This window comes from Drosophila innubila (assembly GCF_004354385.1).
Source record: "Drosophila innubila isolate TH190305 chromosome 2L unlocalized genomic scaffold, UK_Dinn_1.0 4_B_2L, whole genome shotgun sequence".
Taxonomy (NCBI): Eukaryota; Metazoa; Arthropoda; class Insecta; order Diptera; family Drosophilidae; genus Drosophila; species Drosophila innubila.
In genome coordinates, this window is record NW_022995372.1 from 16,348,168 (window position 1) to 16,363,827 (window position 15,660).

Below are 15,660 nucleotides of genomic sequence, written 5' to 3' on the forward strand. Positions count from 1 at the left end.
ACCACAATTTGGTGGTATTGTTGTCGCTACCTCAGATTCCATTGTTGTTGTTGTTAAATTATTCAAACTGCTTTAATTTACGTTTAATTATTAGATTATTGCCTGTGCATAGTTAATGAATTTTACCTGCAACCTTTGACTAAATTAATTTTTATTTTCCCCTTTACTTAGTGGTTAATTATATTGTGGCCATAATATGGCACCCTCTGGCGGCAATAATCATAACAAACTTACATTATAGCCTGGGCAACATTGCCATACAATCGATAACGATAACAGTTTTCGATGTCTACTCTTCTCTGTCCCCGTCTCATTAAATCACTGCAATTTCCTTATAGAAATGATATTAAATATTCATTTGCTGGCACACAAATCTGATATTAAGCCTTGACTTACAACGAGCTTATCAACCCCATCCCTAGCCCCAAAAAAAAAAACACCCATCAAAGGGTAATCAAGCGAATTAAATGAAGCCCCTTCCTCTCATATACTTATGCACTATAAGCACGGCTTGAAACATGTAATAAATATTTAACACATTATACTACGAATTCGTATGCGATTGAGTGACAGCTTAAAGGTAATTTTAGTTATGGAAAATTAGCAACAAAATTGGTATATTGATTTGATTTGATATGTCCCAAAATTGCCAAGGCTCTTCATGCTTTTACCCATGAATCACACAGACACACGAAATATCGATATTCGAAGTATAAACAAATCCAGGTCGGAATATCGGAATAGTCGGACCCTATATAAGTCAATGCTGACTTTTGAAGAGCATCAGTTTTTCTCCTTCGCCGCTATCTTTGTGATCGGTCTTTTGGCTTTGATTACTAATTTTATATACAAGATACATACATTCGCCATAAAGAACTTTTCAATATTTGATTCCCAAAAAATCTTTCCAATTAAATAACTGAGCTCTGCTTTCCTTCTTCTGTTAAAAATGCGAGCGAAAAAAACGATGCATACTTTTGAACTTATTTTTATTATTTATCAAAAAGCGCTTCAGCGTTGCGGCAACAACAACAAACACTTTTAAAATGCAATCAATTAGGCGTGGCAGGCGGCGTGGGCGTGGTCAAACAATTAATTATTTGCACATTTATGAGCATACATTCACATGTACAAAATTGAATCGAATGTACAAAAATATATAAGTACTTATGTATTTAATGTTATTTGCATTTGCATGTATGAATTATTTAAATAAACTTTTTATAGACAGAATTTCTGCCTTAATTTTTTCACGATTAAATTGAAAATTAAATTGTTCTTTGCTATAATATAAATAGTAAAAGTAAATAAAAGAAAAGAAACCCGATTCAATCAACTCAAAGCCACAAAGAAATTAATTCATGATATTTACCGCATGTAATGCAGCCCACTTTTAGGATCGACAGAAATTAAATATAAGCTGAACAAACATTAAATTTTTTTTGAAAATTATAAAGCAAATACTGACAAATTGATTCGATAGGCAGCCCACAGAAGTCAAAGAAACCATCTATTTGTATCCACATTAACTGAAAACTTATTAATAATATATGCTAAAGTAAAAAATTCTGAATTATTTATATTCAGATGATAGTAAAATTATTTTTTTATACACAAAATTCCTACTTTTCATATCAGGCATCATAATTATAATTTTCTGCACTTTCCGTTTGGGTAAAGTGAAAACGACTTAACGGAAAAGCCTTTGAGCCGCAAACATGAAGGAAAACTTTTCCAATGGCCACTCAGAAGTTGTGCGAGCCTGAGGCTCTCAACTCGTTGGGCCATCAGTTCATCATTCGCATCGTTCCCAAGACCGCAACACTTTAACAATTATTGCCAACCACATGAACATGGACTTGGACATGGACATGGACATGGACATGGCACTTGGAGCGGAGGACATGGACAAGGACATTGGCTGCTGTATGTAATGTGCTCAATTTTTCGCATTTTGCACAGCCGACGGGCGGAACGAGGTTGAACGATTGCAATGGCTGCCACATGCCACCTGGTACCTGGTACCTGCTACCTGCTACCGGTTGCTTGCAACCTGCCAGCCATAATAATATTAAACAATACATATAAATCACTCAGCTGTCTGACAACGAGCCAAACGTCGCTTCATGACCGGCCAAAAGGCAACTGGCAAACTGGCAAGTGGCAACTGGCAACTGGCAACTGGCAAACTGGGGAAATGGCTCTGACAGCAGAAGGTTTCATAAAAATGTACCGCCATAATGCTTATTTTAAAAGTCAATATGTTCACTGCCTGTTATTTTAACACCCATCGTGTCCAGGTGCCAACGCTCAACATATCGTCCTCATTCTCGTCGCTCATATCCGCTGCAAAATATACGACACACAACATAAACCCAAAGTGAAAAGTTAACAACAGGAAAAAAAAAAAAAAGAAAAATACAGAAGAAGAAAAGCGTACCAAAAGGAAACAAGTCGGCGGCCCCGCAGTCATCTAAAGTTAAGCGACACATGTCACCTGCCCCAAGGACCCCAGCAAGAAGACGAGGCGAATCTACCCTTGCTCTTCTCCTCATTCTTCTTCTTCATATCCGGCCATGTCGTCCGCTTTATGTGACATGATTATGTGCAACAGGCAGACAAACAGACAGTCGGACCAAGAGAACAATCCCCATTGCAACACTCTTCTCTCTCTCTCTCTCTCTCTCTCTCTGTCCCTCTTTTCAGTCATTTTCCACCTTCCCAACCAATCATCGAGCACAGGTGAATACGATGTCAAATGGCCCTCAAGCATTGCCAACAACAACAACAGACTGCATGTTGCAACTGCAGTTCACATTTGTTGACATGCTGCCAACTGCGATTACAACTGATTTTTTAGCCGGCTGAGACTCAGGAATCCGATCAAATGTCCTTTGGCATCAGCTCAGCTAATTTTGCAATATTAATAATATCTATAGGAAAAGCTCTGAAAAGACCTTAAAGAAGAATGAAAACGGAAGCAGAAGAGCTCAGGCTACATGTAGGATTTCTTATAACTAAATCTAGCGTACTTTCAATCAGTTTAGCAAAGTTTTCGGACTTAAAAAATCTCATATTTTATTGGATTATTTATTTCTTACAAATAAATAATTCGAAGGGAATGCGAGGCAGTTTCGATATAATCTTGTACAAGCCCAAAGATATATCAGAAGAAATTTGAAATTGTATGTTCGCAAAGCTGTTAACATTCTTATGTATTCACAAAAAAAATTAGTAGGCCGGTGCTACAGTCGAGCATACTCGACTGTCGGAGACGCCGTATTTACTACGGCAAAAACTAAAAATGGAAAAAGTTTATAAATATTTAGTTAACTTAAATGCATATTCTATAACATTGGTTACAATGTCTCATAAAACATAAAAGATTTTCATACTAAGACTTGATTTTCGCCCGATCGGTCCTAGTTTTATGTATATTCTATTAGTTTGGTTACGATATCTCAAAAAACAAAAAAGTTGTTCATACTAAGACTTGATTTTCACTCGTTCGGTCCTATGACAGCTATATGATATAGTAGTCCGATTTGAACCAATTTTGGACAGGATATATAAAACCAAATCATATGCTTATTGTATTAGTTTGCTTTAGATATCTCATTAAACAAAAAAGTTTTCATACTAAAACTTGATTTTCGACCGATTGTTCCTATGGGCGCTATATGACATAGTGGTCCGATTCAAATTAGAAGAAACAAACTTGACCTGCCATACCAAATTTGGTGTCACTAGCTTTTAGATTGTTCTAATAATTTGGATATGAAATTTTTTTTTCGATTTGTGGGCGATAAAGGGGGCGTGGCCGAATTTTGAAACAAACTTGATCTGCTCGCAATATAGAGGAACCTACATTCCAAGTTTGGTGTCTCTATCTCTTATAGTCACGGGATCTAGGCGCTCATACAGACGGACAGACGGATATTGCTATATCGACTCGGCTTTTGATGCTGAACAAGAATATATATACTTTATAGGGTCTGCCACGCCTCCTTCTGCCTGTTACGCACATATTCGTTAAAACAAACCCAATAGACCCCAGTACTTCTTTTAAGTACGGGGTCTAAAAACGATTTAAAGCTTCTGTGTATCGAAATTACATATATACATACATAAATATCCGTATTTAAAAATAACTGAGTCGGAATATATATTGACTTCTACAACCTGCAAATAATATGAATTAATCATTCCGTGACACAACTTTTTATTTAAACACAGATTATGTTTTATATTTCACTATGCTTTCAAACAGTGAAGTGATCGTGAAGCAAACGGAACAATTTTAATAGAAAGCTTCTAGTAAATTAGGAAAATGATAAATATGTTAAGAAAATATAAGACTATTGTTCTGGTAATGCTGATAAGCTGTCTTTCTATTGGAAAGTGTGTGGACCTTGATTCTAATGACGATGTCGACGTTTTGGATGCAGTTATGAATAGCACACAATTGGAAAACCTAGTGAATGATTTAGGAACGACTACAACTACAGAAAATGTAATTACTACACGTAAAATGCAAGACAGTTACCGAAGCTTGGACCCAACAACTGGAGAAACCACATCAGGTGGAGGCTTCAATCCCTCACAGATTTTCCAGCACTACGAAGAGGTATTGCAATTAGATTTTCACTTTCGTTGAGCCGATTGATCAAGCTTCGTTTAACAGGTAGAGAATCTGGGTTGTGGCTTTGGAAATCCCCACGACTTGAATGAACCCAGCGGCGAACAAGCTGAGAATGACTCACACTTTGGGGAGTTCCCTTGGATGGTTGCGATCAGCGACAATGCAATCTTCGTTGGAGGCGGTACGTTGATCGCGCCCGACATTGTAATAACACTAGCCAGATTATTCAAGAAAAGCAAAACGGACAACCTTCAGGTGGTGGCAGGTGACTGGGATACGCAAAGCGAAGACGAGGTCCTGCCCCATCTCAGCCGGGATGTTGTATCAATCATCAAGCATCCACAATACGATAAGCCCAACAATGATATTGCATTGCTCGTACTCCGCATGGGGTTCAGTCACCAGCCCAACATTCGAACCATATGCCTGCCCACTCCGGCAACTGTTATCGATTATAGTCTCTGCCTATCGGCAGCTTGGCCCTGTGCCGGGAAGCCCAAGAAATCCCAATTTCAAATTCAACCCCGCAATGTGTGTGAAATTCGTTTGCTCAGACCCTACAATACCATTCCAAGTGTTCTATGTGCTATTCCCATAGATGACTTCACATTCACATCTTCTTCCACCGTCCCCGCCGTCAACAGCGGTGCGGCCCTCGTCTGTCCCATGAAGGGTAATCCCAATCGATACACTCAGACGGGCATTGTTATCGGAGCCTTTAACCACAATGGCATTAAAACCGCAGTCTTTGTTAATGTAAGTCAGTTCATGCCTTGGATATTTAAAAATCTTGGACCGCGTAATACCGATTTAAAATACTATTTGCCCTAGACTAAGAAACAGCAAGTGTATCAGGGGTGTTTTAGAAGTGTTAACTGACCGAAAACCAGCCAAAAGTACATGGGTTTTTGGATGTTCTCAGGTTAGTTTGTATTTCTGGAGCACCCTGAATATTTCTTATTTTTCAAGAAAATTAATAAAATACATTTAGAACGCTTTTTTTTAAACAAACAATAATTTAATTTTTACTTTTATAATATTTCAATAAATAATATTTGTAATTATTATTCCAAGCAAGTTCCTTTTAACTAATAATAATCACACTTTAAATAATTAAGTTCGATGTTCATTCATGTTCATTCAAATTTTGAGTTGTGTTTCTAACTTGTGCTCATTCACTTTTATCAATCTGTTTCTCTCTCTGCCTCTTTCTCTGCGCCTCGCTCTTCGTTTTTGATCTACTTTCAACGCTGCCGTGGGTCAGAAAACGCTTCGATTGTGTCGATCGCTGCGTCGACGTCGACGTCGACGTCGACGTCGCTGTCGTCATTGGCGTCGGCGTTGCCTTTGCTTATCAGCTGCTCAGCGATCGGCGCGTAACTTTTACCGAAAAAAAATAAACAAAACCAAAAGAGTGAAAAACATGAGCACGAAATAAAAAAAGAAACTCAATTTGTTGTTTTGGTGACGTGTGTAGCGTCTGCCTTTGCTGATCGCCTGTTCAATTAGCAAACTATTTAAAATGTTTTAAACTTTTTTACGCTCTCTACTGTTAAATTTTATAAACAAAATAAAAATATTTATACAAAGCGCTTGGTGTGCATGAGAAAAACAAACTGAACTGTTTATTTATATTGTTTATAACATTTTTTTTGTTGGTTAATGATCTTTCAGTAACGTCTGCGTCTTCTTATTTCCCATAATCCAAGGCACGGGCCACAGAAATGCGATATCAAGTGATATTTCACTCTGCTCTCTCTCTTGTTTCTCTCTCTCTCTCTCTCTCTCTCTTCCACCGTTTTTGTCGCTTAGTATTTGCCCTCAACATAGCGTTGTTCATATGCTGATACGGCGTAACGGTAAATCCGTAAAGCTCTAGGAAATACGGTATTATTTTGTACTAATTCGAATAGGCGTACAGCTTTTAGAAGCAACAACTCGACGCATCAAAACTGTCGCAGCGACTCAGCGATAAAGTCCGGCCAATGTGTGAATATATACATATATCTGAATGTATATGTGTGTGTGTGTCTCTATAATGTGTGTGTATGTGTACACACATTTTTTTTGTAGCGCTGCTTTAATTTGTTTATTCGCTCATTTGAAATTCCTTACTGAGCTTTGGACACATTTGTTTAAATAATGCCGAATACACTGAATGAAAAAATGATCACGCTTATAACTATGTTCAATATTTGTTATACAGTCTAAAAAAGTTTTTCTCTTTCTCTTAATATATTCATAGCATATAAAGAAGATTTTTGTAAAATTTCTGTTTATACATAAGCGTTATTCTCAAATATTTCTTCAAGTGTACACACACATAGATACAAATGTGTACAGACCCGTAGAAATCACGTTTTATCCAAAAACTTGACAGTGTAGACAGATACAAACACGTCCTCTCCAAAACTGTCCGCCTGGGAATTTGGATAAATGCGCCACATAGAATTATCCACTGTGGACCGATTGAAATTGAAAGTGCTCAACTGCTTCATTATAAGCATATCTCATACCACATTCAGCACTGCAAACAGAAGAATCTCTACACAAGTGCAAAGTGGTTTTTTTTTCTTAGCTCAAGTCTATGGAATATGCTCTCTGTACAAATTCACATTACTATCCACACTACACAATAGAGTATAGTGTAAGTCAGCTGGGTGTGTGTGCCACTGAATCGCTTATCAGACAAACTCATGGGGGCATTACGCCCTCCTCTTAAACAATTTCCACTCGGAGCGAGTAAAATGCATTGAACAAACAACTTTCAAGCGTTTGCTGTGCGCTTGTTACAAAAAGTTTATAATTTCGTATTAAACAAAAAAATTAATGTTTTATACCGTGTAGAAAAGAAAAATATATTAAGTTGGATGGTTACAAAGCGTGCGGTTGCCTTTATAAGGTAGATATTGTTAAATTAACCCTAGAAATGCAGGACAAAAGTGACCAAAATTTTAAAATTATAATTAAAATTATATTGAGATAATATAAATTAAATTCTATTTGAAAGCAGTTATTTTTAATGTAAAATTAGTAAAATAAGTTCATATGAGCTATGCTTGTAATTTGTTTAAAATTAGCTATAATATTGTATTAATAATATTATTTACTTTGTCATGTTATTTGTTTAACCCCAACGGCACAGCTCACTCTCTCTTGATCATATTCCCTTGTTCGCTGTCTCTCTCTCTTTCTTTTGCTTTCTCTCCCACTCGAGCACTTGTGTTGCTGATGTCAGCATTATATTTCTTTACCGCTCTTGCTTACGTTGCGCTCTCAGTTCATTGCTCTCTCTGCGCTACGCTCTCTGCGATTCGGTTGCGGTCAACGAACCTCGAAAATTTCGATTGTGGAGTTCGTTGAACTGCCGAAAGAAGCACTTGTTAAGTGTTCGTTTTGTAGTTCGGCAACTTGTGAGTGCGTCTGCGTGCCTGATAGAGGCAACAAGCGCCTGATTTTTCTTTCAATCGTCGCTACGATCACTTTGGGCACCTGACACTGCCAATGGATAATGGGGGGATTGGGGGAATGGGACTGGGGCTGGGGCTGGGTCAGGGGCGGTCCCTGAACGTGACATTGCTGAGGGTCGTTCACCTTTTTTTCCGACTCTATAGCGATCAGAGCATTGAACCTGACTATGCTGGAGGTCAATGCAAGTGTTTTCTCAGTTTTACCCTTGTCAAGTAACTGGGTTAAGCAGCGGGGCCAGGGCCAGGGCCCTGTTGATAGTCCCCAGGGCCAATGGCGTGGCCATCACTTTCGTTTTTTATGTAGAAATCGATAGCTTGATTTGTTTATGGAACAGGCGAACAGACAATTCAGCACATGAGCACTGTATGAAAACTTGAAGGTTTTAATAACAACAGGAAAAGCAACAACAATGAATTGAGGGCCAGCCGTGCGTACAATTATCATACACATACACACACACATGTATATATTTTATTGGTGGTTGCTATGTGAATTCCTCTTTCCTATCCCTCTCCCTTCGATAGTGAAACCAAGCAACCCCAGTTGACAACGTATTTGACCGTTGTCGTTGTCGTCTTTTTCACTTTCGCTTTTAAAACATGATCGATAATATACAGGCACCAAGTAACAGGAGCACATAATCCACAGCTGACCGACAACTCGACTCCATTATTTTATTGTGGTGCGTCTCTTGTTGACCTCGTTTCTTTTGTTGTTGCCGTTTGGTGTCTTCTTGTTGCTGTGGTTGTTGTTGTTGTTGTTGTCGCTGCTTACGTGTTGAAAACTTTAACAATCGAACAAAGGGAAGAGCAACAGCATAAGAAAACATGTATATATGTATATGTACGTACATACGTATGTTGATAGTTTATTTATTTACAAACTGACATACACTTTTTCGTCTTTTAAATTGGTTTAAAAATTTTTAGAAGTATGTTGCTGAGCATATTTTTTGGAAGGAGGGTAAATTGTGGGGAAAAACGGCTTGCAATATTTATATACTTGTATGCATAGTACAGTAAATAATATAAAATTTCATGGTAATATATAATATAAGCTGGGATCGGTTTCTGCTAATTTAATGTGTCACTAATTAAGATATAACGAGTCGCTTAAAAGTGATAACTTCAGATTCAGAAAAATTCTTTGCTTTAAATTGATCCAAAATAATAAATTAATAAAATTGTAGTGCTGGATGAATAAAGAGGCCAAACCATGATCAAAATGATAAAAAATCGCTTTACTTTTGACAAAGCTATTACATTTGTTAGGAAAAACATTTTACAGCATCCAAAGTCGACAAATGATCTGCGTTATAGGAAAGTTTCTTGTACCTACAAATCGCTTTAATCTGTGAATTTTTGTTATATCATTCAACTATATAGTGTTTAAAATTTAATCATAGTTAATTAACACATTAAGCATACGCACACGAATGTATGTATGAATGTTGTGCATTGGGCATTAAATGAATGCGACGATTATTGTTGTTCGCTTTTTGGTTTTCCAAGGTTTTCCAGTCTGCTTCGATCAGTGTGTGTGTGTGTGTGTGTGAGTATGTGGTGTGCGATTCAAGGTTTCCTTTTTGACTGAAAATAAACTGCAAAGGTGGCAACAATAACCGCGTCTCTTCAAGCAGTTGGTAAGCCTTCTGTTGGCCTGGCCAAAATAGAACAGCAACGGTTTCTAAATAGTTGAGCTGCTTCTCCGCTTTGTGCTTTGAGAAGACGCGTCTGCAAAGATTCTCTTCGATTGCCGGCAAATGTTCCCATTTTTCAGCAAAACAAATAGTTTTTGCTTACGCAAATTTCATTTGGGCCAAGTGTCGTTTGTTGGCCATGCCGCCCGGCTAGAAGAGCTCTGTGGTATGACATGGCGTATGTGATTAGTTTTTTCGTACTATTTGGAACCGGGGCACAGCAATATATACAAAGCACCTTCTTCTTCTTCTCTCCTCTCTCTGGGTTTGGGGGCATCATGATATTTTTATGTTGATATGAATACAACAACAACTTAAATAACACCAACAACAACAATATGCTACATAAAGTGCTCGCGAGTGCCATAAAAATCAACGTGAATCAACAATTAGCATTCAAGGTTAACCAGAAATGAGCTGACTGAGTCGCGACTTGGGGACAAACCAGCAGACTCTGTCTACCAATTGTTTTTACCCCGTAACAGCAACAACTACAACAACTACAAACCGGTTTTTCTGCTTTGAGCCTATAACATCCGATCCCATATATATTTTAGGTACTTCAAACTTTCTTCTTCTGCAAATAATTTAAATTTAATCTATAATTTACTTAACAATATTGTACTTAATTTTCTAGATTTAAGGTCTTAAAAATATTTTTATTTCTACAAGTACATTGGTTTGTTTTTGAATTGTTTGCGAATGAGACATCGAAATTAATATACATATTTGTAGATTTAACTCATGCTGGACATTGTTATTTCGTAACATTTAAAAATTTTAATTTATTTAAATAAATATTTTAATGTAATATTTATTTCCTTAATACAGGGTATCTTCCTTTGAGCCAATTCTACATGGACGTACTATAGATTAACATATCTTAGTGTTGTGTTCATGTTTAGAATTTTAAATATTTACAGAGTATCTTGAAGTTGAGCACACTCCACTCTAAGCATAATTTAATGAGTTTTTTGACGTTCTTTATTTATTAAGAACGCTATTCTATACACTGTTTGTGTTATTATGCTTAAGAACTTGTAACCGGGTATGCTTGAGTCGAGCACACTCGCCTAGATCACGCTAACTATGCGTTGCTTTCATACGAGAGTTGAATGACCTGGGGACTGATTACATAAGTAGACACTTGGCATAGATTTCTGGAGCCCTGATCGCCAACAGCAGCGCAATTTCCTATGTAGTTGCTGTTGGTGCCTTATGATTTATGACTGAAGCTTCTTCTCTCTCTCTTGGCTCTCTTGCCGAGCTGAAATTCACTTTCGATTTTAAATTTTACTAGGAAGTTTCTTATAATTTCGGCCAGGCGCGCAGGGCTGCAAGGGCAACGGTCACGATCATCAACGGGCCACAATATGTTTTTTTTTTATTTTTTATCAACTTTACGTGAAACAGTTCGTCCAACTTATTATAGCTGTCTCGCTCACACCAGCACAGCAGATAGCAAATACGTGCATACGTATATATGTAAGTGCGTGTGTGGAAGTTATTTTTCGTGCGTTCAAGATCGTGACCCACTTTTTCTGTAGCTTGTGGCATGTGTTCATTTTAGCGAATGAACTCAAGAGGAAGAGGTGGCTGAGTGTGACAGTAAGAAGCACTGATTAAGTTAAATTTGGTTAATGCTTAGTCGCTAACTAAGCGATTTCCACGTTTTAGCCATGCACACAGAAAGCCAATGTAATCCGCGTGGTATCATAATTAAGCTACAATAACTTGTCATATTTAAGCCCTTGTAACACTGCTTACGTTCAACAACACACAACTACATACAAACGTTTCACTTTCTCACTCTTTCTCTTTCTCTCTCTCTCTCTCTCTCTTTACAGAGCTGACTGTGGGTCTGCGCAATGTTAACGTTCGCATTCCGGCTGCCGTTAAACGCGGTGATAATGCGCTCTTAATCTGCAATTATGACATCGAGAACGACACGCTCTATGCGGTGAAGTGGTACAGGGGCCGCAGGGAGTTCTATCGGTATACGCCCAAGGAGAACCCAGCCTGGAAGATATTCACAAAAACCAATGAAATTGATGTCGAGGTGAGTACCGACTGCTTCAGTATAATTCCTGCTCTTGCTGATGATAATGATGATGATGCTGGCGATGATGATTAAATGTATAAATGAGAAGCTGAAAGAGCTGCCAACGTAAATTGCTGTAAATAACTGTAAAGTCGTCTTGTTGCTGTGCCTGCTCGTTGTATTAACGACAAAAACAACAACAACAACCAGGATGATGAGTTCTGTAGAATATTTGCCAGCGCTTCAGTTTCAGCCGTGTTTGTGTGCTTGGGTGTGTCTGTCGATGTTTGTTTTATGCATGTTAAAAAGTTTTAATTAACATTTTTGACTTTTCGCTTGGCGTCGTTGCAGTTGTTACACATACACACACACACTCATACATACACAGACACATGTCCTGCCAGCCGTATTATTGTTGACTTTTGCTGACATTACGAGAAACACAACAACAACAAAAAGTCAACTACCGCAAAAATGTGTTCAAGCTGCTGCAACACGTTTGTAATATCTTTTATAAACACACACACACACCCACAATGATGCATCATATAATTACACTGTCCATTTTTTAACAGTTGCAAATGCATATAATACACGTCTATTGGCTTAAATTTTTATAAACAAAAAAAAAATAATAAAAAAAGGTTAATTATCAATTAAGTAAAGTGAATTAATTTTTGAGTTCAGCCTAAAAGTATGCTTTTCTGCACTTACAACTGTTTGTTATTAAAATTTGTGTAGCATACTTTTGTGCTGAACAGAAAAATAAACGGCATCCTTGACTGAAACAATTTACATTAATAAATATACATAATTAAATGCTTAATTAATTAATTTAATGTTTAATCAATAGTTTATATTAAAAGTTAATCAATCAATTTACAGACAACACAATCGAATGCCAGTCATGTGCTATTGCGTAATGTGCCCACCTCAATAAGTGGTAAATTTGCCTGCGAAGTCTCTGCAGATGCGCCCACATTCGACACTTCCATTGTGACCGCCGATATGGAGGTTGTGGGTGAGTACAAAGGTGCAAATATCTAATAGTTATTATTGCTGACAAGCCCCTTAATAGAACTGCCCACACAACGGCCTATTATAACGGGGATTCATTCGCGATATCGCCTCGGCGATATTATCAATGGCAACTGTTCCTCGGATTATTCAAAACCAGCAGCTAATCTCACCTGGTGGATAAATGATATACAGGTAAAATGAATAAAAAAAAATTTATTTCTTAACTAATTCGTAATAATTTGTAATTCATATTGATTTGTAGGTTCCTCCAAATTATTTGCGTATTTATGACATACAAAGACATCTTGCTGAGCATCTGGAGTCTTCTGTGCTGGAATTAAATTTCGTGGTGACAACTCATCACTTCATCAAGGGACGCCTCAAGGTGAGAGTGCAAGCTTTTTATATATACGAGAAATGATTATGTTATAAGTCATTTTTGTAATTGTAGTTGAAGTGTTCGGCTCGCATTCACGATATTTATGCACAGGAGAGCGAAAAACTTATCGAAGAGGATCGTCCGCGGATTTTGGCCTCTGGACGTTCGCCAGACATGAACATGTATCCATTTGATCAGCCAGGGGATACGGATGAAAATAATGAATTCTATAATATGCATGCAAGTGAGTATGAATTTCAAATTGCTTAAAATAAAATAAATGGGTGCATTTAATTTCTAGCTGTGCTTAAGAGTATGCCACCATTATTGAAACAGCAAATTTTAGCAAGTTTTAAAATTCTCCAATTTATTATCATAGTTTTCTTCTCATTTTGAAATTGAAATTGAACAAAACAGGTTTGTTAAATATTATTATCCTTAGAGTCATTTCTCCTTTTTTCACCAAATTGCCATTTCTCCAATGTGTGCGCAATCAATACCTTATTTGATTAAGTAACGCACATTATTTAGGCGCAACATAGAAAAGTGCTGAACGTTTGTTTAAAAATTAACCCAAAGCCAAAGCTTAAGATAAGCAATGGCCACAGCCAACACACAGACAATCACATACACGCTCAAACACACACACATACATAATCCCACACAATGTTGAGGTATACAAATCTTAGCCTGATTGTTTTGCAACTAAAACAAATGCGAAGCAGACCGTAGGGAATTTTTGGGGGTCAGAAGGAAGGATACATTACACGCACGCCATTAGAATGATAAACGGTTGAGCATTAAATCAAAGTTAGTGAAAAAAGAGGAGGCAAGGACTCGGGACGCACCTTATTAGCCATTGTTGTTGTGGAAGCCCACGATTTATTAATGCTCTGCGCTAAGCAACAAGCAATTAATTCAAAGATTAATTTGACCAGCGGGTGCCACAAGCACCGCAACCACTGAAACCACCGTAGCCACCACTCAATATGATATTCTCCATCTCTCTCTCTCTCTTTCTCTTTGTCTTTATTTCTTTCACACAGATGCTGCCTCAACACAGTCGAAACTCAATTGGCAACTGACTGCGTTGTTGCTAATGCTTTTGCTGCATTTGACCTGGAGCAGGACGAACAGGACAATGGCTTGTTACACCCGCCGAAGTAGCTGTTGTGGGGCAGAGAAACCGTTGCGGATCCCCCACAAACTCGAGCTGGCAACGCGGTGATGAGTTGGCCATGGTCAAAATGGTTGCCATGAGAATTGGACTTCAAGAGGGAAACTCCATGTGGTCAAGAGAGCTGGCATTTAATCTAGATCTGGATTCCACTATGGAGCACTCTGGAAAATAAACAATTATATAATCGTATATGTACACAGGCGTGTTCCCAATTTCACAATCGCAACTAATTTACAAGCGTCATCAAAAAGTATACTTTAAATGAGTTTCCAAACTGGTTGCGAAAGTGAAAGCGGGAACAACTTAATAAATAAATGTGACTAGTCACATTTGTCATTAACTGTAATATTTAGCAAATGTCTGTTGTGCATCATAGACGAAGAGCTGCCCCTTCCCCCTTCCCCCCCTTTACACTCAACCCGACACAAAAATCTACTAAATTAATACCAAAGCATATACTGTAAAAATGAAATATTTCATGGATTTTCAAAGTGCAACTGCAGATTTGCCACCTAATCCTTGGTCAAATGTAAATAAATCATTAAAACAACTACATTTCAATGAAAAAAAAATTAAATTTTAAGCTAACGAAAAGTATTTTCTATACATACATATTTATTTTATTTTTGTTTTAACTTTTCACTTTTGATGTGTAATTGTAGTTCTTAGGCAAAAGTCTTTGTGTTAAGCTAAGTATGTCATAAGTTGTTGGTTTTAAAAGTATTTAGACAATTTGTTCAATTTGTTATAAAATTCATGTGTGAGTTGACTTTTAGTTTGATCTGTAAACAAAACGGCAGCCAAATAAAATGTATTTTATTTCATCAGAATGTCGTGTTTGAATGGGGAAAGACTTCATTAAATTGATAGTTGTTGCTACAATAAGACTGCTATACAATTTTCAATTAAGCCTAATTTTAAAAGTTTTACTGAAAAATGTATGAAAAATTGAGGAAAATTCCATTGAAATTGGAATTTAGCTTCAATCGATAGCTATAGCTTGCAGTTATTTGTACAAAGTGATTTTCTTATTCGCATGCCTAAAAGTGCACAAGTGCAAAAATTTAATAAAACATTGTTTTCTTTGCAGCGCATCAAAGCATGAATTTACCGAAAACCAACCAAAAGTCAATATATTTTTTGTTGATTTTCGGGTGGCTTACATTTCGGGAACACCACAGATAAATATAGAATTGATATGAAATTAAAATACACTTGAGGACCTGTC

At 37.2% G+C, this 15,660-nt stretch overlaps 1 protein-coding gene across 1 annotated transcript in view; it reads left to right on the forward strand.

The window, feature by feature from the left end:
• Positions 1-15,262, forward strand: part of LOC117779885 — a 38,821-nt gene extending 23,559 nt beyond the window's left edge. The window contains exons 2-7 of the mRNA XM_034616224.1: positions 11,660-11,871; positions 12,739-12,874; positions 12,932-13,065; positions 13,136-13,258; positions 13,325-13,496; positions 14,299-15,262. Coding sequence (XP_034472115.1) covers positions 11,660-11,871; positions 12,739-12,874; positions 12,932-13,065; positions 13,136-13,258; positions 13,325-13,496; positions 14,299-14,480 — 959 coding nt within the window. The 3' untranslated portion in view covers positions 14,481-15,262. The remainder of the gene's footprint in view (positions 1-11,659; positions 11,872-12,738; positions 12,875-12,931; positions 13,066-13,135; positions 13,259-13,324; positions 13,497-14,298) is intronic.
• The last annotated feature ends 398 nt before the right edge of the window (positions 15,263-15,660 follow it).